This window comes from Mesoplodon densirostris, chromosome 9 (genome assembly GCF_025265405.1).
Source record: "Mesoplodon densirostris isolate mMesDen1 chromosome 9, mMesDen1 primary haplotype, whole genome shotgun sequence".
In the NCBI taxonomy this organism is placed as follows: domain Eukaryota; kingdom Metazoa; phylum Chordata; class Mammalia; order Artiodactyla; family Ziphiidae; genus Mesoplodon; species Mesoplodon densirostris.
Window position 1 is genome coordinate 24,257,156 of NC_082669.1, and position 22,554 is coordinate 24,279,709.

Below are 22,554 nucleotides of genomic sequence, written 5' to 3' on the forward strand. Positions count from 1 at the left end.
TGCAATAAACTTAAAAAAAAAAATAGACACAGATAGATAGACAGACCCAGAAGAAAAATACAATATTTTATATATCATTCTTTTCTATAATTTTACGGAAATGAAGAGCTAGCTACCCTAATGGTAGACACTAATGAATTGGAAATGATAAGGAAAGGCAGAATTCTCCAGAACTTCTGTTCCTAATCAATCACCAGAGACCAGTGACATCATTAGAGCCTTTGATCACAGCTCCTCTTTCAAGCTCAGATGGGACTGGATTGATCCTTGCTGGCTCTGAGAATGGAGAAACACCTAAGAATACAATTCACCATGAAACATGAGAGTCATCAGCATCTCTTCCCCTCCTTGGAGAGGAACAAGAGGGCACATTCCAAAGCAGCCCAACACCAAACAATAGAGCCACCTCATTAAATCCAAACCGAATTCCCATCTTACTAGGATTCCCAGAGCGCTTTAAGAGAGGGACAGACAATAAGCTACTTTTCCTTCAGTTTGGTCTTCCTCGCCCACTATACCCACCCAGGACAAGCCCTAAATCCCTTCACCCTAGGGGTGGAGGAGAGACTCTGGGGATTTTTTCCCCATTCTCCCCATTACAAAGCACTTAATTCAGAACCGCCCTTTCTACTTGTGAACTTCACTTTATAGGTCTTTACTAAAAATGCTGGTGACTTGGACAAAAAGATAGTCTTCAAATACAACGCTGGCTTTCTATAATTTCAAAATACTTGGATTGCAATCACTCATAATGCTCTGATCTGAAATGGTCCCTTGGGTAAGGAAAACTTTTCATCGACCTTGACGACTTGAGTTCCATACTTGTTTGTTTTTTCCCCCCCTCCTTATTCGTAATCCGAATCTAATTGCGTTTTGGGAACACTGGTGGGGGGGAAAATGTAGTTTATTATCTCCCTCATCAGATGATCAATGATTTCATTAATAAGACAGATAACAAAACTGTCATATCATCGACACTGTTATGAAAGATGATCCTAGCCTCCCGCTCCATTTTCCAAGGTCCGGAGTTCTCTGTGGCAGCTCTGAGTCCATTCAATATTTTCCACAGACAGAGAAAAGTGAAAATCCATTTTGAAACCAATTTCAATTAGGATCCAGAAGCTGTTATCACAGGTGTCGCAGAATGGGCCCGTAAGTGGAAATGTCGCCTATCCATTCTGAAATGAAACCTTATCAGGGACTACAAAGATGGCTGGGGACAGCCTATCTGTAAATTACTTTTCGTCCTGTGTTAACTCAACCTTAGTCCTGTCATATGGAATTCTTTCCATCTACTAGTAATAATCTAATGACTAACTAGACACAGCACCCAAATGGCTTTCAGCCGGACAGGGCTGTCCCCTGAAACATGGGTATAAATTAAAAAAAAAAAAAAAAAAAAAAAACACACTCGGGCCAGTGGGCCAGCAAAGGGCTAGGCGTGCTTTAAATGATAGAACTAAAAGTTTATTATGGGAAATAAAAGAAGCCCCGTCTCCACCCATTGCATTCCTGGTGATTTTTCAATTGCAAACTCCAAGGCCCCGTGATTTCATTAATGCAGCACCCAAGTCGGGAGGCTTTTCTCTCACATCTTTCAGACTCCTTTTAGCAAATTATCCCATGACGGCGGATTTATTCAGTCAAAGACCTCGGACTTTGAGAGGCAACAAAAGAATCAAGAGACTTTCTGGTCCACCTGCCTGGCGAATGATGAGGCAGGGAAAAGTCTCCCCCAGAGAAACCAATCAAACCATTGTGTGGCACAGTCAGACCTTTTCAACTGTCAAGCCAGAGAGCAGGGGAAGAGATGAAAGAACGCAGGATGAAGCTACCATTTACGGAACCATGTGGGAATGGTCTCCTAAGATTTAATAATTGGGATGGAACTCAACTTTCTACAACTAAAGGGGGGGAAAAAAAAAGAAAGAGACCAAGAAGAGGAAAGAGTCAAAGAAAGAGAAAAAAAAAAAAGAGTGAAAAAGGAAAAAGAACAGCAGCCTAAGTCAGAGTAAGAATAACTTTTATAGAAAAATTTCCCCTACCTGAGATGAAGTCCTATCTATAAAAGTAAAAGGGAAAAGAATGATGTTACCAACAAAAAAGAGAAAGACTTAACAAAGCCTTGGATACTTTTCTTCTAGGTTAGAGCTGCATTAAATGTTCTCATTCTAACACTCTCCTGCAATTCATTCATGGTAGCAAAACAACAACAACAAAAACCCTCATTAATATGACTGCCTTGTAGTTTTAAGTATAAAATGGCATCTTCAACTGGCCTAAAAGGAAACAATACATTGATTGGACACTCAAAAAAGATTCAGACTGGCAGGCAGAAGGTTATATGTTTCTGGGCAGTTTTTAAGAACATATTAGTTCTACTACCAATTCAAGATGAAATATTTAGATAGAAAGGAAAAGAAAACTAACAGTGAGTATAGCGAACAGGATCTAAAAACTCACGGATTTTTTTTAAAAACAAAAAAACCATAACATCAAGCAACTTCTACAGTTCTAATGCTTTCCATTATTATCAGTGACTCATAAGGTAACTATTACTACACTGAGTTTAAAAACAAGTATTTGTCAAAATTTGGCGGGGGGGGGCCTTGGGGTTCGTTCTGTGCCTTGACTGTGGTGGTAATTACAGAACTTTATGGATCTGTCAAAACTCATTGAAGTGTATGCCAAAAAAAAGTAAATGATGCTGTATGTAAAGTTTTAAAAATAGAAATTACAGCAGGTGGCTTTGGCAAGATTTCCACGTAAATACGATAACGGGAAGGGTTTTGCTTTCACCATCACCCACCTCCTTCTCTGCCTGGGACCCTCGTGGTTCCCAGCGCTCCCGGTCTCACCCTCTAGCAGCCCTGGAACAAAAGCCCTCCCCACCAAGTAGGGGCTCAAAGTGGTACCCAGCAGAAGGCCACCGAGATACCTCCCCAGAGAGACACTGCCCTCCCACGAGCTCCATTCTGGCCCCGAGTTTCAACTCTTTGGTTCCTGTTTCTGATTCTGACCAATTTATCACTGAAAATGTGAAATACTCACATCACTGGATCACAAGTAATCAGGGCAACCCAGAAACTTCCCACAAGCTGAACACATAATGCTGTGGCTTCTTTTCACTCCCAAGTCTGGAAAACTGTGGCAAGAAGGGATTGAGATTTATTCCTGATTTCTCGGAGCACCCAAGAATTGTTTTCGGAGGAGAAATCCAATAGCTATACGCAAGAGAAAAGAGCAGCCTGGCCTCAGGGAAGCCCATTTGCACAGAATTACTGACTTCATCCCATAATGTGAAGGCGTATTTATGAATGAGGGGTAGACCTGAAAATGTGATTCTTTAAATCCAACTTGTGCCAATTTCAGGATCAGTGACTTGAGGTATTGTTTCCTGACCCAAGCTCCTATCATTTCCTTGTCTGTTAAGCTAGGTCCTGACGACCGCCACATTTTAAGGATTTTCTGTAAGCCAACACCCTCTAACTCTCTCCATCAGATTCAAGCTTAACCATGTACAGATTATTAACAAATGATGTTGTGTTGAAAGGACTGAGATGAAAAGTGTCACTATATTAAATCCTGCCAGATTTTATCCAGAAGAGGCTATTACTATTCCTAAAAATAGCTACCATGTTTGAGTACTTACTGTGCCAGCCTCAGAGATGTTAAGTAATTAGCCCAAGATCACACAGTGATGAAGTGGCTGAGCGAGGGTCGAACCCTGGCATCCACACCACTGCTGTTCTGCACATGCCCCCTGCCCCACTGAGCCGAGGAAAGTTCTGGCAGTTCTGTGTACTGTGTAGGCTGGGGCCCTCCAAGCCCAAAATACTAAAGGAGGATGAGGTGGAGGCAGGGAAAAGACAAACCAGGTGCTAAGTCGAAAAGTTTGAAGTGTTATGTGGAAGGTGGGAGGGATGAATGAATGGGGAACAGGGAAATTTTAGGGGTGCCACTAGTCTATAATGGCAGCTACAGGACATTATATATAGTTGTCAAAACCCATAGGACACACAACACAAAGAATGAACCCTCATGGAAACCATGGACTGTAGTTAATCATCGTGTTATCCATATTACTTCCTCAATTGTAACCAACGTATTACACCCTTACAAAATGTTAATAAGAGGGGAAACTGGGAGGGGGGGAAGGGGTATATAAGAGCTCTCTATACTTTCTGATCAATGTTTCTGTAAATCTAAAACGTCTCTAAAATATAGTCTATTGATTCAAGCAGTAATAAATAAAATAAGCCTCCCCAAACCAAGTGTTATTAGGTAGCTCCCCAAAGGACACAAGATGATATGGAAAGAGAAAGAGATGGAGGGCAGAGTCGCATTTGAGAAGAAGGTAAACATGCAACGTGCACTGATGTTAAGCATAAAGGTCCTTCTATGCAGGGGCAGTGTGAATGCAGGCAAGGAGCCCTTCCAACTGGCTAAAGCACAGGTTATAGATGGGAAAGCAGAGTCACAGTAAATCAGATGGGAGAGATTGGAGACGCAGACTGGGGTCTGATTTCGGAAGATAACTCGATATTAAGCGAAGGATTTTGAACTTTATTTTATAAGTAGCTGGGAATCACAGAAGGTTCTAGAGTAGGGGTGTGGCATAACCGTAAAAAGAGTAATTGGGCAGGAGCAACTCCATGAATCAGGGCCGAGCGATTGGAGAGAAGGTCACTTTAACTGTCTAGGCATGAGGTAGTGAGGTCTGAAATAGCACTGTGCAGTAGGGTGGCCCAAAGGGACACGTGGGTGAATAATTACAGAGGAAAATCTACCAGGACCTCAAAACTGGTAGAACACGGGAAGCCGGAGGTTGGAAGGGGTCAATGGTGACCCTGGAGTTTCAAGCCTGGATGACCACAGGGAAGCTGATACCCTCAGACAAAATAAGAAGACAGAGGTTGCCAGGGAAAGGAACACGAGTTTGGAGCTCGAAAGAGTCAGGGCTCTTATGAGAATCAGATTATTTGCCATGAGTTAGTTGGCTTAAAAACATGAAAGCTCTTTTAAAAAGCATAAAATTTAATGCAGCACAAACTACCCTATAAATGGGTACCACGAACCTGAAAGGAAACAGTTTACCCCAAAAAAAGACTCAAGAAAAGGGATGTACCATATGCTGTTTCTAGTGTTAAGACATATAATCAGTGGTAGTTTTCAAGGTTAAAGAAATCAAAATGAATTTTCTCAAAATTGCCTTCCCTGTTTTCTGGCTTGAGAAGGCATTTGGAAGGAAGGTAGAGAAAAAAAATGTTTTTTAATAGTTCTTCCTTAAGATGTGTAAACTCGGTCATTTGGGGGCTTTGTGAAACACCTTGAACCATTTTTCAGACAGAGTCCAGCAAATTTAAAATTACTTTTGCCAAACGTTTTCCCCTTAATTTCAAAACCTATGTCTATTTTCAAGAAAACACAATCATTTTGTTTTGGATTCATAACATTTAACTCATCCCCATGCTTTGTCTTAATAACGATGGCTGATGTTTTGCTAAGCTCTTACTGTGTGCAGTCCTACCAGAAAGGTACAGGCATTGCCTCACTTAATCCCCCTGGAGATCCTGTGAAGTGGGTCTAATTAGTATCTTGCTAAACAGATGAGGAAATTGAGACTTTGAGAAGCGAATTCGCCCAAACGCATCAAGCTAGTCCTTGGTGTTGCCAGAACTCAGCCCAAACTTTCAACCCAAACCCCAGGGGTGCTCCTATCCAACACCCTACAATGTGAAACCACGTTATCTGAAAGTCCTTTCCATCCATCTGTCCATCTGTCATGTGCAAGGAAATGGGATGTGGCCAAGAAAAAAGGGATTGAACATCTAAAGGGACAGGAAACCTAAAACTCACAACCTACAAGCTTTCTGGTGTGAACTGTCCACCCACTTCTGAGCAGAATTAGGTACATAAACTCTTACCATAAAAAAAGACAAAAAGAGACAAGAGATCTTGGTGGTGAACAGCCGATGAATTCCCAACTCTTAACAAAATTCTGAGCCATCTTATTCCCAGCCAGGAGACTAACAGATATCCTGATTAACACTCATAGGAGTTATTGGACAGTTTGAAAGAAAATCACAAGGCCAGGAAGTGACCAAAAGTTAAAAAAAAAAAAAAAAAAGTATCTCCTACATATTTTCAAACCACAACACTTTCCCCTTAGAAACCTCAAAGAATTTTTTTTTAAGCAGAGGAGAACCAAGCCCTCCTTTTGAAAGAATCAAAGTGAACAGGGAACTTCCTCTCCATTATTAATCTATCAACTTTGGTTTCATATTGCATCACCATTAAGATAATTTCTGCTTTCTATCACTTTAAAGTATGTTCCCAATAACTATCAGATCTGATAAAAGATCCCCAAACCAGGACCTACATATGCTTATTATTAACTGCTTTCTTTTTTAAAGCAGAGTGGTAGGTTAATAAGAAATATCAGATTACTCCTTAAAAAAAAAGCATAGGCCAAAAATGAAATAAAACACTTCACACTGAAAAGTCAGTATTTGCAAGTCGTTAAAGGAAAGTTTATAGGACAATGAGAATGTTTAATACATTGGAACACCTAGATTAAAAAAATGTCTATTATTTACAAAACACAATATGGAGCTTGGAAAGTAATGAATCCATACCTGAAAAAAACAGATCATTAAGGCATTTTACTTAAGGTGCTAGCATATAAACAGATTTGAGATTTTTAAGTAAACAATGACACCTAATATATGAATGCACACTTTATATGTGAAAGACACCATCTTGGACGCCAAAAATGATCATTTACATGTCAGTTGCACTGAACAAATATTCAGAAAACAGAATGTCTTCTCTTTTGTCATTTATGTTTAATAAATAACACTAGAGCTTAAAATCAAACTATATAACACATGAAGCAAACATTGTGGTTCCTGAGTAAGTATACTGAATGCTTCATATGTTGATATAGGTTCTTAAATGTTATAAAAATCAGTTTGGCTGTGTTTTATCCATAGAAGATTTAGAACAGTTTTTCACTTGTGTTATTTTAAATTTCAATGTTAAAAGGCAAATCCTTCCTTAAAATGTTGTTTAAGGTTTTTGAACCATACATTTTGGTTCGTGTGTATGTGTGCGTTTAAACAAAACTCTGCATGACTGTTATTCTAGGAGTAGATACTCAGCTGAGAAAAGTAAGAAAACAGATCTGTAAGGACATGCAGAGGAATGTGCATAGTTTGGCTGGAAGGCTCACAATCAGGAATACATTGCACCACATAATGGCTGGAAAAGTTAATTAAGTCAACCTAACACAGCGCCAATAGCAAAACGTTTTCGTTTGTTTTATTTTAATCTTGAAATTGTGGACGGGAGAAGAAATACACAGGTTACATCCGTAATGTATCTTGGTGCCGAACTCATTTTTCATTGTTCATTTACAAGTCTCTGAATTGCAGAACTTTGTAAGGAAAGCCTAAGAACCCCCTGGGAACAGTAGCAATTGGTACTCCCTATTATAGGATCCAAGTAATTTTCATTTCCTTTTTGTGAAGAGCCTCAGTGGAGGTATCCAAGCACTTCTGAAATGTTTGCAGAGAAAAGACAGAACGGGAGACAGACAGAATAGACAGACGGATGGATGACCATAGCAATGACAGTACCAACCTTTGGAAGCCTGCCCCCCATACCAGCTCTTAAACCCAAACCAAACCACAGACCAAAGTCCCCAGACTAGCTGTGTGACCAGAGCTGAGAGCAAAGGGCAGCGTGCCACCAGGTAGAAGCTGGCAGAACAAAGAATTTGGGCCATTCCACACCCTCCTAAGCATGATCCTGGGGCCATAAAGAGGCTCTGAACTAGTTAGATGAATCCTGCAGAGGACTTTGTAAAAAAAAAAAATCATTACAATTATTAGCATTGCTTATGTAAAGCAATCACAAAGAAAAAAGTTTATTTTCCTTTGTCTCAATTTTTCCCACCTTTAAACTTGTTTGATGGTTTTCCTGGAATCTTCCAGCAGGATTGCCATTGATATTTCAAAAACACCACTTCCATGTTCCTTTATTTGGTTGGCTCTTTATGTTATTCCAAAACAAAAAGGAGTCAATCTCTTACAAGAAATAGAACACTGAAAACATGGTGAGAGCTCACAGGATTCTAGGACAGCTATCATTCATGCAGGAGTCCTGCAAACCTGAGGTTTTTGCCCCAAGATAGGACGTGTCTTACACCCATTTAGGAGGTGCTTCAAGGACCCAGGCTGATCAGGGTGGGAAGCCCATGGAATTCGGTTTCGGAGTCAGTTCTGTGGTTACTTCAGACTCAAGGGCTAACTTTTATAAACCATGACTGTTTCTTCCCTGGATGCTTGTTCCCCGGTGGCTTCCTGGCTGCTGGGCTGATTAGGTTAGTTCTGTTCCTGGTCACCCTAAGCAGGTTAATGAGCAGAACTCATGGTCAGAGTAGCTCCAGACAAATGCAACATCACCAAAAACCTGCCCAGCAGGTGTCCAGTGGCCGGAATCGCCAAAGTGGCAGCACCTTGACAAGGTCAGATCGCTATTGTTACTCCGCTGAAATTCACAGAAAGGACAGTGGTTTATGGAGGCGCCACGTGGCGCAGCCTGTTCTCACGCACACACTTACACACACGCTCACTCATTCACACGCACTGACACTCACACACACCGCTATAAAAATCACCCAACGTTGATGTTTCATGAAGCGTGATATCCAGAAAGCGATTATTCCTACAAATTTGCTATTAAAATTACCAAATCACCTACATGGCATAGACTGATTCTATTTCTGAAATAAGAGACATGTCTAATTTTTACAAATTCCAGAGAAAAGAAACAAGGGCCACAGCATGCTTTTTTAAGGAGAAAATATGCCTTCTATAACCTCATCACAGGAATAATGCAAAAAGTTGGCTCTATTAAAATAAGCTCTAGTTCTGACCTGAAAGACCACGAATCAAGAGAGCAATATAGTTTCGTATGTATGTAAAGTAAATTCATTATTTTAACTCAGACATAAATAGATGTCCCTTAAGAATCAATTCAAAATGGGACTCAGTAGCCGAAAGGTTTAATGCCAGCCCCTCCCCTGGCCCGGTCAAGCCAGCAGTGCGCACTGGTGACATTGGGGAAGGAGAAAAGAGAGCAGCACACACTGTGGACCAGGATGGGCACAGAGAGCAGGGCCAGGCAATGCCACAGTTCAGACAGGAAGGTGCAGCTTTTTTATTGGATGTCTGCCCTCACAGCCTACACTTCTGGGCTGTTACCTTCCAAAGCAGATTCTCACTCTCCCATTGTATGTAAACAAATTGGAGGGGCTTCCCTGGTGGCGCAGTGGTTTAGAATCTGCCTGCCAATGCAGGGGACACGGGTTCGAGCCCTGGTCTGGGAAGATCCCACATGCCGCGGAGCAACTAAGCCCGTGCGCCACAGCTACTGAGCCTGCGCGTCCGGAACCTGTGCTCCGCAACAAGAGAGGCCGCGATAGTGAGAGGCCTGCACACCGCGATGAAGAGTGGCCCCCGCTCGCCACAACTAGAGAAAGCCCTCGCACAGAAACGAAGGCCCAACGCAGCCAAAAATAAATAAATAAATTTATAAAAAAAAAAAATTGGAAATCAACCTAGTCAAATCTTTTTGGAATAAATAAAATATAAATGCACAGGGAGGCAGGGAGCAGGTTGGCTCAGCAGATGCAAATCCTTGTACCCAGGTAGGCAGTGTCCAGGACTGAGACCAGCCCATTCTTCCTAAGGGCACATGGCAAAGCGGCAAGCGATTCGCAGAGGCCAGGGGTGGCTATGAAATCTACAAAAAGCCAAGGCGCTGCTGGCCTTCAAGAGCCGAAAGGCAGGGAAAGGAAGTGAAGGTTACTCTTAACTTATTCAGTCTGTTTTTACCAGAGGGGGCTCTGGAATTTATTTTCAGTGCTCCATGCTTGAATTGAAATGCCTCTCAACACTTTGCTTAAAATATTAAAACATACAGCATGTAAAACAGTTGACTTTCTGTATCTCTAAACGCAAATTAAGGACGTTAAATTTTTATATGCCAACAGCAAAACCTGCAACTCAGAAACTAGATGAGGCTCAACCGTTAACAATTTTTAAAATCCTTTAGAGCAGACTCCTTAGGGTTTGGGGTCTGCAGGGGACCCTATCACTAATTTGGACAAGGCAGCTCTTGTGTCTTTTGTAATAACTGATAACTGATTATCTCGACAAGGGGAGAGTTTCCATGTGAAATGCAAAGCATTTTGAACCCCAGCCAGACTCATCAAGATGATTTCCAAAATGCCAAAACAGGAACTTCCTATAATAAATAACCTATCACATTTACATCTCGAATTAGCAAATTTGGAAGAAAACGTGTAGTTTCAGCGCCAAAACAGAGATGGCTAAAGCCTGCCCACCCCAAGCCCGCACCCCGACCTCCACCTCCATCTGCACTCTTCAGCTCTCAGAGCACAAACACGGGTCCAGGTGCAAATGCTCAACTCGCAAGGAATGCAGAGCACAGAAAAGGACTGAAGGCTTGACTGCTGGTAATCCCCGTGGCCGCTCACCATTGGAAGTGGTGCTGGAGGCCACGGCTTTCTCGCTGACGTCTGGTCGAGTGGAGTATTTCACTATGGAATTCTCCACTTTCTTCTTCTCAGTGGTCGTGGAGCTCTGGGACTGGGCCTCCATGACGCTTTCTCATTACTTCAGCTCTGGGCGACCAGGAACCCCTGCAAAAACAGCAGCGCCATCAATTTCAAATAAGAAGGGGAAAAAGGAAATCCCACTCCGAAGGCCACTTCACCTGTCACCTGAGGAGGTGCCTAGGGCATCAGCCAGTTCAAAATCTGGAAGCCCCTTACCCGCAGGCTTTCTTGCAAAAAGGCCTCAAAGTGCTAGTAACAAGCCAGGCGCATTCTGTCTACACGTGCAAAAGGAGGAGAAAGGGACTTGTCCATAATGGGGGACTTTTCCCAAAATCCTACTGGACATTTGTTATTAAATGGTCTAAATATCTCCATTTCCAGCTGTGCTTACGGCGAGAAATCCAAGTGTCACATTACTCCTTCAAGCCACATCTACAAATGTCTCCAACATTTATAAGAAGGTGGCCGCTTTTCTAAGGGGCAATAGGATAACTTTCCAAGCCAGGGAAGTTTTTTAGTTATTAATTAGATGCTTTAAAGAGTGACCGACAATTTCTCCCATCCAAGCCCAACTCAAGATTCTGAATCAGAGGATTCTGGTCAATGATTTTGCTTCCCTCACCAAGATATGTGAATCGCAACATGCTGCTTAAACTTAATTCTTTCAGGAAAACCATACTCTTTAAGCTTTCTTAAAACAGTAGAACATTTCCGTTCATTTAAGTTACATTTTTAAAACAAACAAAGGTGATAGAACAACACACTCTGGATCCCACAGGAAAAGGCAAAAGATCACCCACAGCAAAGGCTGGAACCACTTAAGAAATATTAAAACTCAGCTACAGGCAAGGGCAGTTAGTCTGTCTTTCACCAGCTTCATTCATGTGATAATCGCCCTAACTCATCATTCATCAATTTTCACTCTGCTTGATTCATGTTCTTTTTTGGCAGTCATGATCTACACCTACAAAGAATACAAGAGAAGATGACAAGTCTCCTCTCTACCATGTTTCCCTCAAGCCCTCTAGATCGTGGGCATTTCTTCCGTGGAGTCACCTGCCTATTTTCTACATTTAGCGGAGGCCACGGTGTTCCATCAAAACAAGCATTAGAGAAATAAAACAAGCAAGTGCTTCACAGACTAAAAGAGTTAAAGTACCAGACGGAAGATTTTTAGTCATCCTTAACTCAAACTTGCAAGGGAACTGCAATCTGGGATAAGTAACTGGAAAAGCTGAAGGCCCAGAGGCCTCATGGCCCTGGAGCACCAGTTCTTCCAGTAACTTCCATTTCTTTTCCTTGATTATCCAGTGGCATTCATTGTAAAACACACAAGTTATTTAAGAACAGCTTTTCTAGAATAAAAAAGACAAAAAGATGCCCTAGGTTAAATGTACATATCAATTATAAGATCCACTCTGAATTCAGAAACATCCCTCAAAGAGCCCCCATAGATCACAACAGTGAAGGAATATAGACCTTCTTTTCTCAAGGCTGCCACCGTACACAAGTCCACAGGGGAGGGCCTGATTGGCACCCCCTGGAGTTGTCCAGTGCCTCAGTTTCCTCATCTGTCACATGACAGTGTCACACAGTGGGACTTCACCTTGGGGGTGGGAATGGGGGGTGTCCAGTCCTCTTTAAGAATATGTTAAAACTTACAGACCCTCTCCCCCCAGAATCCCCTTAAGCGCACAAAAAACTGTCCATTTGATTTCCAAGGGATCACAGGCCCTCCAAACCAGTTAAAGAACCCTTGAAGGAGAAATTCTCAACCACCCCTTCTAGCTCTACCAATCTCAGAATGAATCTTTAAATTTTTTGCATGCCCCCCCCAAATTGACTTAAATATCATTTTTAAAGCATGCCACAGAACAATTCAACCCATTCCATGACACTGTTTCTCAGAGTGGTACAAAAGCCACCTGAATCAGCCTTGTTTCAGTGCTTGCAAAACATCCAGAGTTGCAGGTCCAACCCCCGATGTCTTTGCGGTGACCCCTGGAACCTTTATCTGAACCAGCACTGGTGACTATCAGTTTCAATGAAGCTCACAGACAACTGCTCTACATATTTTTTGTTTGCTGCTCTGTACCCAATACTGTAGGTGGTCCTCACTGAAGTCTTGGCAGATTGGATGAACTAATGAATGAAGTACTGAATTCCAACAGCCCAAAAGAGCCTATCCCAACTGCCATCCCAACAATGAACTCTGCATCGGTCGGGAATCTTTGTTGAATGTCCGTCTTCCCCTCCAAACCCTAAACTCCAAAGGCCGGGCTATCTACCCAGCACCTCATACCTGTAAGAATATTTACTGAGTAATAAGCGATCCAGCAATGATCCTGTGACCCAGACAATTCAGCAGTGTCTTAAATCTTAATTGCCATAGATTTAGCTACATATCTTTTCTTTTATAGCCTGTGTTTCTTTGTAAACTGGCAAATTATATCAAAACTAAAAAACTTTAATAGGAATATTTAATTAATCAAAACACTCCATTCTCAACCATTTTGGAGAAAAAGGGGCACTTACTATAATTGTTTCCCTCAGAACACAAATACAGTTTTACCGGTCGAATCTGGATGGAGTTTACGAATACTGGACACAGAAACAAGCTAATGGACCAGAAAGGGGAAAGAAAAAAAAAAACATGAAGAGATGGGATTCTTGTCTCTTCCTTAGGAGAGGGAACTAATTAATAGTATTGAGGAGACAAGTCACCAAAGCTCCTTGACAAACTTGGTTTTTGGAGTTGTTGGTTTTTCCCCCCAAGCAAAAGACTTCATTTTAACAAAGCAATAAAAACCCTCCAAATACTCATCACCAGAGAGAGGCTCAGTGAGAAGAGGTAAAGCCCCAGGCGCTGATTGAAATCGCACTAATTAATGGTCTTGGAGAACACTAATTCCTCCCCCCACCCCCTGTTCAAAATGGATTTTTTTTAAAAATAGACCCTTGGTCACTCAAAAGTCTACCCCCTTCTTCTATTTTGACAACTTATTTTTGGATCTCATTAGTTAGTAACTAATTATTTAAAAGTGTGGTTTATGCTTGGAACAAGGCTATAAAAATGGCAACTTGCCAAGGCAGACATCTGCTTCCTGTATATCCCTATAAATTATATCAGCTTAGTTTACTGATAAAAACCCAACTTTGTCCCTGTCAGTTACAAAGGAGAAAGTTGGGGTTTTTTTTAATACATTTATTTATTCATTTACTTTTGGCTGTGTTGGATCTTCATTGCAGTGCGCGGGCTTCTCACCGCGGTGGCTTCTCTTGTCGCGGAGCACGGGCTCTAGGCATGTGGGCTTCAGTAGCTGTGGCACACGGGCTCAGTAGTCGTGGCACACGGACTTAGTTGCTCTGCGGCACGTGGGATCTTCCCGGACCAGAGCTCGAACCCATGTCCCCTGCAGTGGCAGGCGGATTCTTAACCACTGTGCCACCAAGGAGGCCCTAAAGGAAAAAGTTTTAACATTCTAGACTCTCACACCTCATCAAAACTCTGCACCAAGAGTTAGGGAGCAGAAAAGAGTGCCTGCTTCTAGCTGGGGTGGCAATTTTTTCATAGAATATTCAGCCGAGCTGGGAAACTCAGTCCTGAGTTGATACAGGAAAGCATGAGGTACAGAAGGGACCAGTAAACATTCCTGATGGAATCCTAAAACATACAGAATTAGGGCCGTAGCCTATAGGACTCCTTATAAAATCTGGCGTTTCCTAAATAATAAAGTATAATTTATTTAGAACGTAACTCTCAAGGAAAACTTTGCAGTTCTGCTTCACTTCAAAGATCTTTCTCTGAGAAAAACATGCCACTGGTTTTTAGATGTGAATGAAATGAGACTTTTAGACCCTGCGCCCTTTCTTTCAGGGCCAAACTGTTCTCCCTCAGTCCTTTTCACCACTGCAACATTACATGCAAGATTTGCTGGCATGCCCCTTGACTTTTTATGCTTATGAAAAAAAAAGAGAAAAAAGAAAAACTATTTGTAGCTGATGCTTGAGTCCCAGAAGCTTGGGTATATGGGAAAAACAAAAACAAAACAAAACAGAAAACCCCTGCAGCCAAGAAAAACTGCTCTGCTAAATAGACCTGCTAAAGCCTGACGTTTCATAGGTAAAATGCAGGAATGAAAATGACTTCTTGAAAGCAAACAGTCATGGCTTTTCCTCATTCAGCTGTCCCTGATCCTTCTGTAATTTTCCGGAAGCCTGAACCCAGGGCACAATTAATTCCAGACCCTCTTTTAAAACTAATCCCTCTCCTACTAGCAACCTGCCCACAGGAGGGTCTTTCCTTTCTAGATTATAAATCTGAACTTGCGTCAACCTCCTACCAAATGAGACATCCTATCCTGGAGCCACTGACCAGGTGATGCTGTAGTGCATGTCTCCACTTGAAAGGCAGCCAAAGAAAAGTTGCAACATTTATTACTAATTTGAAGAAATGGCGGGGAGGCGGGAAGACCTGCACTGGAAACAGCACTCCCCCACCCCACCCCTGCAAAGCCTCGGGTGGCCCTCTCTTTAGAGTGGCCACTTGGAGCTGCAATTTAAAAATACAAAAACAAAACAAAACCAAAAAAACCAAGAACTTTATCTTTGCAAAGATAAGATGTCATTTGTGTGATTCTTTTTCCATTTAGTAAGCAGTGGGCTGTGGTCACTGCTCCCTGGGAGCGCACGCAACCTGCGCTTCCACGCCAGCTTCCCTTCTGTTCCCCGCACGGTTCCAGGGTCCGCGTCTTCACACCTCGGCCGCGTCTCCGCGTCCCAGCCGCCTCCCCAACCCCCGGGATCCCGGCGTCGCCGTGCGGGCCCCGCTCCCCGCACGCGGTCGCAGTCGGTGCAGCGGCGGCCCCGGGGCGCCCGCCTCGCCGTCTCCTCCCTCCCCGGCGCGGGCAGACCCGGCCGTAGCTCCCGGTCCGCGCCCCGCGGCCGCGCAGCGCTTGTTCCTCGGAATCGGCCGGCCCCGCTCGCACCCGCCCTCCGGCAGCGTCCCCCACCCCCCCGGAAAGCGCAGAGCAGGGGCCGGACGATCGGAACCCCGCAGGGCCTCCGCCGCCCAAAGAGCAACCCTCTGCACTCTGCATCACCCCGGTCACCGGCTCCCCGGGCGCTGGAAAACTCTCGGCACAACTGGGCAGCATCTCCAGCAGACAGTGGTCGGTGGCCGCCCTGCACGCAGTCACACAGCTGCTTCACTGGCTGAATTCGGAGAGAGGCAACTTTCAGGGCACTTTGCAAGGCAACACCCTCTTTTCGGCACTACAACACTGCGGAACCCTTGACGTCTTCAGGAAACCCCTGGCTGTGTGCGTCACTTCACCAAACTTCTAACTCGCTCCACCGGCTCTTAACCCTGTTCCAAATGTTGTTCCTTCATCAGCCGCCCTACATAGATTAGGTGTTGTGAATGGTGTAGGCACAGACCCATCTCATGGGCTCTCGGGGAGGAGGGCCCTCAGTGGGGTTCCAAAGTTCAACCTTAACCACGAGGCTTTAGACAGTAAATGGAGAGCGTGAGAAATCACAATTCTGGGAACATGTGCAAAAATCAGCCTTTCCCCTTGCAGATCTCTGCAGTGAACCCTGGGAATGCGCATACAAGCAGGATTCCATGATGGGTTAAACCCTTACAATGTTCAAAAGGAAGCGCCAGTGCTAAAACCAACGTCTGAAATGATGTTTGAACTGTATAAAACGACTCTCTAATCGAAGGTGAAATGAAACAGTAGTTCTAAACTGATAATGCAGCCTTTGTGAACAGCAGACTACTTCATTTATTTCCCTAATCCAGACGGTTTATTTTTCAGTGGCCTGAACTTGGGTTTTCCTTTTTTTTTTTTTTTTTCTTAATGCATTTAAAGATTTAAAACAACTAAGTTAAAAGCCTGATTCGTGGCAACCTGATCAGTTTCTGATGGGTTAAAACAGCTATTGCCAAGGAGGGATCAGAAAAAAGAGGCATTCCAGGAGGAAGAGCGGCACTTTGAACAGCATGGCGATTAGGCCTTAAGTGAGTAATGATTCTCTGCAACCCAAGGAACTCTGCTCAAGAGGAGTAAGACTTTCCTCCAGAGAAAGTACCTTTACTTACACCTGCCCGTATATTTACAAGCTGAATGATCTTCCTAATATGCTAATATTTCAAAAATCCAAAAGAACCAGCCTGTGTAAGGATTTCTAAGGAGCTGCCACCATAACACTGAAAAGTGACATTTCTCTCATACTGTATTACTTACTAGCAGATTACCTGCTCCTACAAGACACTAGTCTGAGAGCAGCCATTTAGGTAAAATTCCTATTAAATACAACAGCATGGCGATTAGGCCTTAAGTGAGTAATGATTCTCTGCAACCCAGGGAACCCTTTGCTCAAGAGGAATAAGACTTTCCTCCAGAGAAAGTACCTTTACTTACACCTGCCCGTATATGTACAAGCTGAATGACCTTCTTAATATGCTAATATTTCAAAAATCCAAAAGAACCAGCCTGTGTAAGGATTTCTAAGGAGCTGCCACCATAACACTGAAAAGTGACATTTCTCTCATACTGTATTACTTACTAGCAGATTACCTGCTCCTACAAGACACTAGTCTGAGAGCAGCCATTTAGGTAAAATTCCTATTAAATAGTTATACCTTCCTGCAGCATTAAAATTCAGTTCCTAAAGAACATGACTGCTCTAGGAAAAGTTTTTTTTTTTTTTTGAAAATCAAGAAGCACAAACTAATGCTGATTTTAACTTTTGAGCAATTCTGGAAGTGAGAAATAGCGTGAGTTTCCATGAACAAAATTTAGGGAATTTGAAACATTTCAGTGGATTTCATGTAATCATGCTTTATAGAAAAGCTCTTATAGGTTGGTAATGTGGTTGATGTTTCCTGGTGCTCAAAATACCTTTCTGAACTTAAAATCAATTAGATATGCATAACTTCTGTGACACACCAACAGTTCCCAAGATTCCTAAGGCTTCCTCTCCCTCCCGTCTGCACTGCCTTTCTTTCCTGCAAGCTCAACTCCGTAAGTTCTTAATGAAATCTTCATGAATTTTTAACTATAGTATTTTTAAATGTGCAATTATTTTACCTTTACTGTGATTCCCCCCACCCCCATGATTAGGAAAGCCTAAAGCCGTAACTGCAAGTAAGAAAGCTCCTATCTGTTCAAGTTGCCAAAAATGGTCTTGCGTAGCCTAGAGGGTTCCCCAAATCTGCTGCCTATTGTTTTCGGATCTTTCTTTCCCAGTTTCTGAAGCTCCTAATCTCAGATAAACAGTGTTCATGACAGACGTCCCTCGAAAGGGAATGGAATTACTCTATGGGGAAATAATTGCCTGGCTATGGACTGAGTTTGGTTTTAGTAGATTAACTACATCTCAACTTTTAAGAAACCCATATATTTAACTTCAACTACTGAAAAGCATATTTGACGTGAAGTCATCATTGCTACTAGCATTAAAATCACAAATTACACTTTGCGTGCCAGTTTTACTTTTCTGCCATGTGTATTTAAAAGGAAAGATCATCAGCTACTCTGACTTTCTCTGCTGCCAGGAGGACTTTATGAGAAACATTTGAAGGGTAAAGGTCTCTATTTAATACTTGTTACTGTTTCGGAGTTTTGCAAAAACTACGAAACACCAGTTCCGTGTACTTTGGTTAGGCTTTGCAGGAAGTGCCCTGCATAGCAGGTGCCAGGAAGGAATGAGCTGGCGCCCCGACTTTCTGTGGGCTTGCTGGAGACAGACAATCCTCAGACAGAAAAGGAGATCTTTAAGTCAGTTATCGGTCTATAGATCCGCTAAGCTCATGAAAACTGCATTTCTCTTAAACCTACATATATCACGAAAACAGCATGACTGATCAAAGGTGACCCTTGTCTCACTTCCCTAAGGTGTACAGGAATTAAAAGTTTTCACACATTTTCAGAAGAAAAAAAAGCCCTAAATTTAAAAATCCTTCTTAGAGAACTTCTAAAACTTTTGGTTCCTAGATTCAGGTGTTCCTTTACAATCAAGCTTCAGAGAGTAGAATACATGTTCTATGAATAGGAATATACTTTTAAACCATCACAAATATGAGACCAATATCCGCTGGGTGTTAAAATCAGCTGGAGATCTCCCAAAGGTACTTATTTTTTTTTTTTGTCTGGTATGTTCACCATACTTCATCCTCCCGATTTTTAAACTGGGGATTCTTGAATCTTAACTGCAATTTGCAAAGCACATTTTTCATAATTTAAGGATTTTTAATCAGGGCTTATTCAGTAACAATTACCCCCTGGTCCACTCAGCCTATAAACTTTGCAGAATTCTTCAGCTGTCTTACTTTTTGGCCCCTGCCCACCAATCATGTACAAAACCGCCAATGCAAACTATACCAAACGATGCACCCTCCCAGTGAAATGCCCTGGTGTGGAATTTCATTTGAACCTCACAGTTCAAACAGCAGATGTTGTCCTGAAGTGGCGTGGCCTGGTCCACGCTCCATTCAGATTTCCATACATCTTAGTTCATTAAGGCTTCATTCTTGAGCTGCTGCCTGAGGTTCCTCCACACACAGGTAACTCCCTTGAGACTGAATTATTCTTTTCTAATCTACCACAAGCTGAAATCGAGAATATGGTTTAACTGCTTCATTCCTTCATTACGACAATTTGAGAATTAGCTTTCATCTGAACTGTGAGTTTTCAGTCTCTTTTTGTAAAACTCCATAGTTTGTAATGTACAGCACTCTGGAATATTGTTAGGTGTTTTATGCAATCTCCCCCAAAAGTTCAAGTAGATAAAGCTGCAGATTTCCACATGAAAATAAACAAATAAGATGTCACACTGCCTTCTGAAGGTACTCCAAGAGCCAGAGATTTAAATAAAAGAACACTTATCTCCCATTATTTAATTTCATTTTGCAGCATAAAAATTACCCAAATATACTAACAAATGCTGATGTTTCAAACATACTCCTGTGTCACACACACACACATGCCATCATCCCCACCCCCCAAAAAAAAAGTAAAGAAAAGAAAAGCCCACTAGCTGTTTGAGGCTAGCAATCAATCCAATTTACTGCAGGTACAATTTACATGTACACTGCATGCCACAACGAAACCACAGTGTGATGCCAATAGGGCCCTTAAGAAAGTTTTCCCCTAAATCTCTGGAAAGGAGGTTTAAAAGAAAGCAAGGATTACAGTCAGCTAGAAGGTAGGGAGGGGACTTACCTCAAACCCAGCCAAGCAGAAATCAGAGCAGTAATTCTACAAGTCGACAGAGTACACTTTCAAGGCTATAATGGTGTGAAGAAGTGCTGGGCCACATGGCCTGAAGGCAGCGCTAATACCCTGATGACTGATGCTGGCCGGGCATACAATGAATTTGGGGCTTGAAAACTAACAGAAACCATGCAGTACTTTGACAAATGGGCTTTCACAATTTCATTCATTGAATAACCTTTAAACACAAAATTGGCTCGAGTTCTCTTGGGAGTTACGTGACACGTCTTGGACGATGATGTGAGTATTTCCCTTTTTTAATTATGACTCCGTATGCAAAATGCAAAAGCACCCTAATGTGAGGACACAACTCCAGATACTGCAGATGCATATGTGGAGCTCAACACAATATTGCCTTTCAGGAGGGGACGGGAATGTTCCAATGCCACCTTATTAACTAGGTAATGGTCTGTTCATTCAGTTTCTTTAGAGAGCCATAGATTTTCTGGGACGTTTTGTTGGGTTGAAATATACACACACAGAACAAAAAACACTTTCACATTAAAGAAAAAAAAAAAAAAAACCCGAAAGTGGTCATGAGTAGCTAAGAAGTGTGGCACTAAAATATAGTGCATTTAGAATTACAAGTGGAAAAAGTCTAAGTTTAAGGGGCGAGGCAAAGGAAAAGTGCCTTGAAACAATTGAGACACCATGTAAGGTTTGCAATCGAATACACTTGCCAACAGTTAACATCCAATTTCTTCCCAACAGCTCCCTTCCCTTATAACCCTGTAAAACCAGCCCTTAGATGGAAAAATCATAATTTTGGCAATTTCGAAAGAGAGCATGAAATATCTAGAGTGTCTCTAAATTAACAAGTACCACTTACTGTTAAAGCATTGCCTTTAACAGCTTCTAAAAACTTAAGAAAAGGATCTTAAAACAGGAAGCTTATTGAGCTCATAAACCTGTTATTGGAGCCAGGAACACATAGCATATTTAATCTGCAAACTGTGAGAGTCTACAGTGATTTCAGCAAGATCTGAGGCATGCCCTCAAGGTTTGCTGGGATCTGGGATTAGGGGGTTGATAAGAACCTCTACTGCCCACGGACATGTTTTTCTTCTGCAGTTAAACACAAATGCACAGAGACGTTTGACTGCTGCTTGGCGTTACTGCTCAAGTTATAAAAAAGCTTTGCAGCTCCTTTTGCTGTCAATATATCAAAGTTAAAAAAAATCATCAAAGTGTGAAATTTCATTTAAAGTCTTCGCCAGTCTACAGCTCTATTCCACAGGCCCATCAAATACAAGGAGAGATGAAAAATACACTGGAAGTGCTTGAGAAAAGTTTGTAGTGCTCCCCCTGCCCTGTTGTTGTTTATTCTGTCTCCCTTTATTTGCTTTGAAACTAGAACAAATCAATTTTCATCTGGAAAAATGACAACAGGAAGTGAAAGGCAGCATCTTTTAGTAGCCTTTAATGAAAAGACAACCTGAAGTCATTATTAGAGTGGAATCTTGTGCTTAACAAATGAAATAGACACACACACACACACACACACACATACACACACGCACGCACAATTTCTTCTACAGTCATGTCAGCATTTTAATTGACTCTCATGATATAAGTTGGCAGAAAATTTCTTGAGTCTTCCAAAACAAATCAGACCGACTATAGAATATGGATGCCAGCAAAACTAAAACCTCCTTCAAAGAATTCTTTAGCTGGGGATTTACAACAATTGCATAAAGAAGAAAAGGCTGACTTTTAAGATAATCTACTATAGTCTAAAAGCATTAACATTCCATTACTAAGGTTTTCTTGAGGATTTCATGACTCACTGATTCACTTTTCCTTCAAGACTGGTTTTTCTTAGTACATGACTGTCTCCATATAAGTGAGTGCACTGGCACAATGATCATTAAATTGTTTCCTTTCGTAAACTCCCAAACCCTATCCTTAAAACAGGGGGGCAAGGGGAATCTCAGTAAGCAGGATACCTCACATAGATTGTAAGGACCCCTAAATGGCAAAGCACAGAGGAAGTCTGAAACCCTTACAGCATGCAGGTAATTAAGAAAACTGGCCAAGAAACAAAGGAAAGTTCAACTTTTAGGCTTGGGCATCAAACTGATGAATTAATGACTGTTTCATTAAATAAGTAATGAAATAATTCACCAGAGTCGTTTTTCATCAGTACTGAATTTTCTCATTTCTGTCTGTAGTCCTTTGCAATTTCAACATACTGGAAAAATGTGTTTATGTCAGGGTTCGATCAAGGAACATAAACATGTTAAAGGTACCAGGAAGTCGTAGGTATCTAAGTTGAATCTACTAGCCTTTCATAACAATACAATCTATACCGTTTAAAGTGCTTCTGCGTGTGTGAAATTTCACTGGACACCTCTCATATCGGACTGACTCAGGCATCTGAAACCAAAGCTTCCCTAGGCTGACTTCAAGAATCATATACCCTCAAAGGATCTCCCCTTAAGCAGGCAGTTTCTAATTAAATAGCTTTTAGTATAAAATAAACCTCTTCTCCCTATAAGTATGCTATTACAACTAATTTAAATGTTAGTTCATGTTTGTTTCAGGTCTGACTATAGTCCAACTGGCCAAAGTGTTTGTGTACCAGGTTAAGACCAATATTTCCTAACATAAACAAATTCTTTAGAT

The 22,554-nt window shown here is 41.9% G+C and overlaps 1 protein-coding gene across 1 annotated transcript in view; it reads right to left on the bottom strand.

The window, feature by feature from the left end:
• Window positions 1-22,554, bottom strand: part of GLI3 (GLI family zinc finger 3) — a 280,874-nt gene that overhangs the window by 256,269 nt on the left and 2,051 nt on the right. The window contains exon 2 of the mRNA XM_060107530.1: window positions 10,568-10,732. Coding sequence (XP_059963513.1) covers window positions 10,568-10,691 — 124 coding nt within the window. The 5' untranslated portion in view covers window positions 10,692-10,732. The remainder of the gene's footprint in view (window positions 1-10,567; window positions 10,733-22,554) is intronic.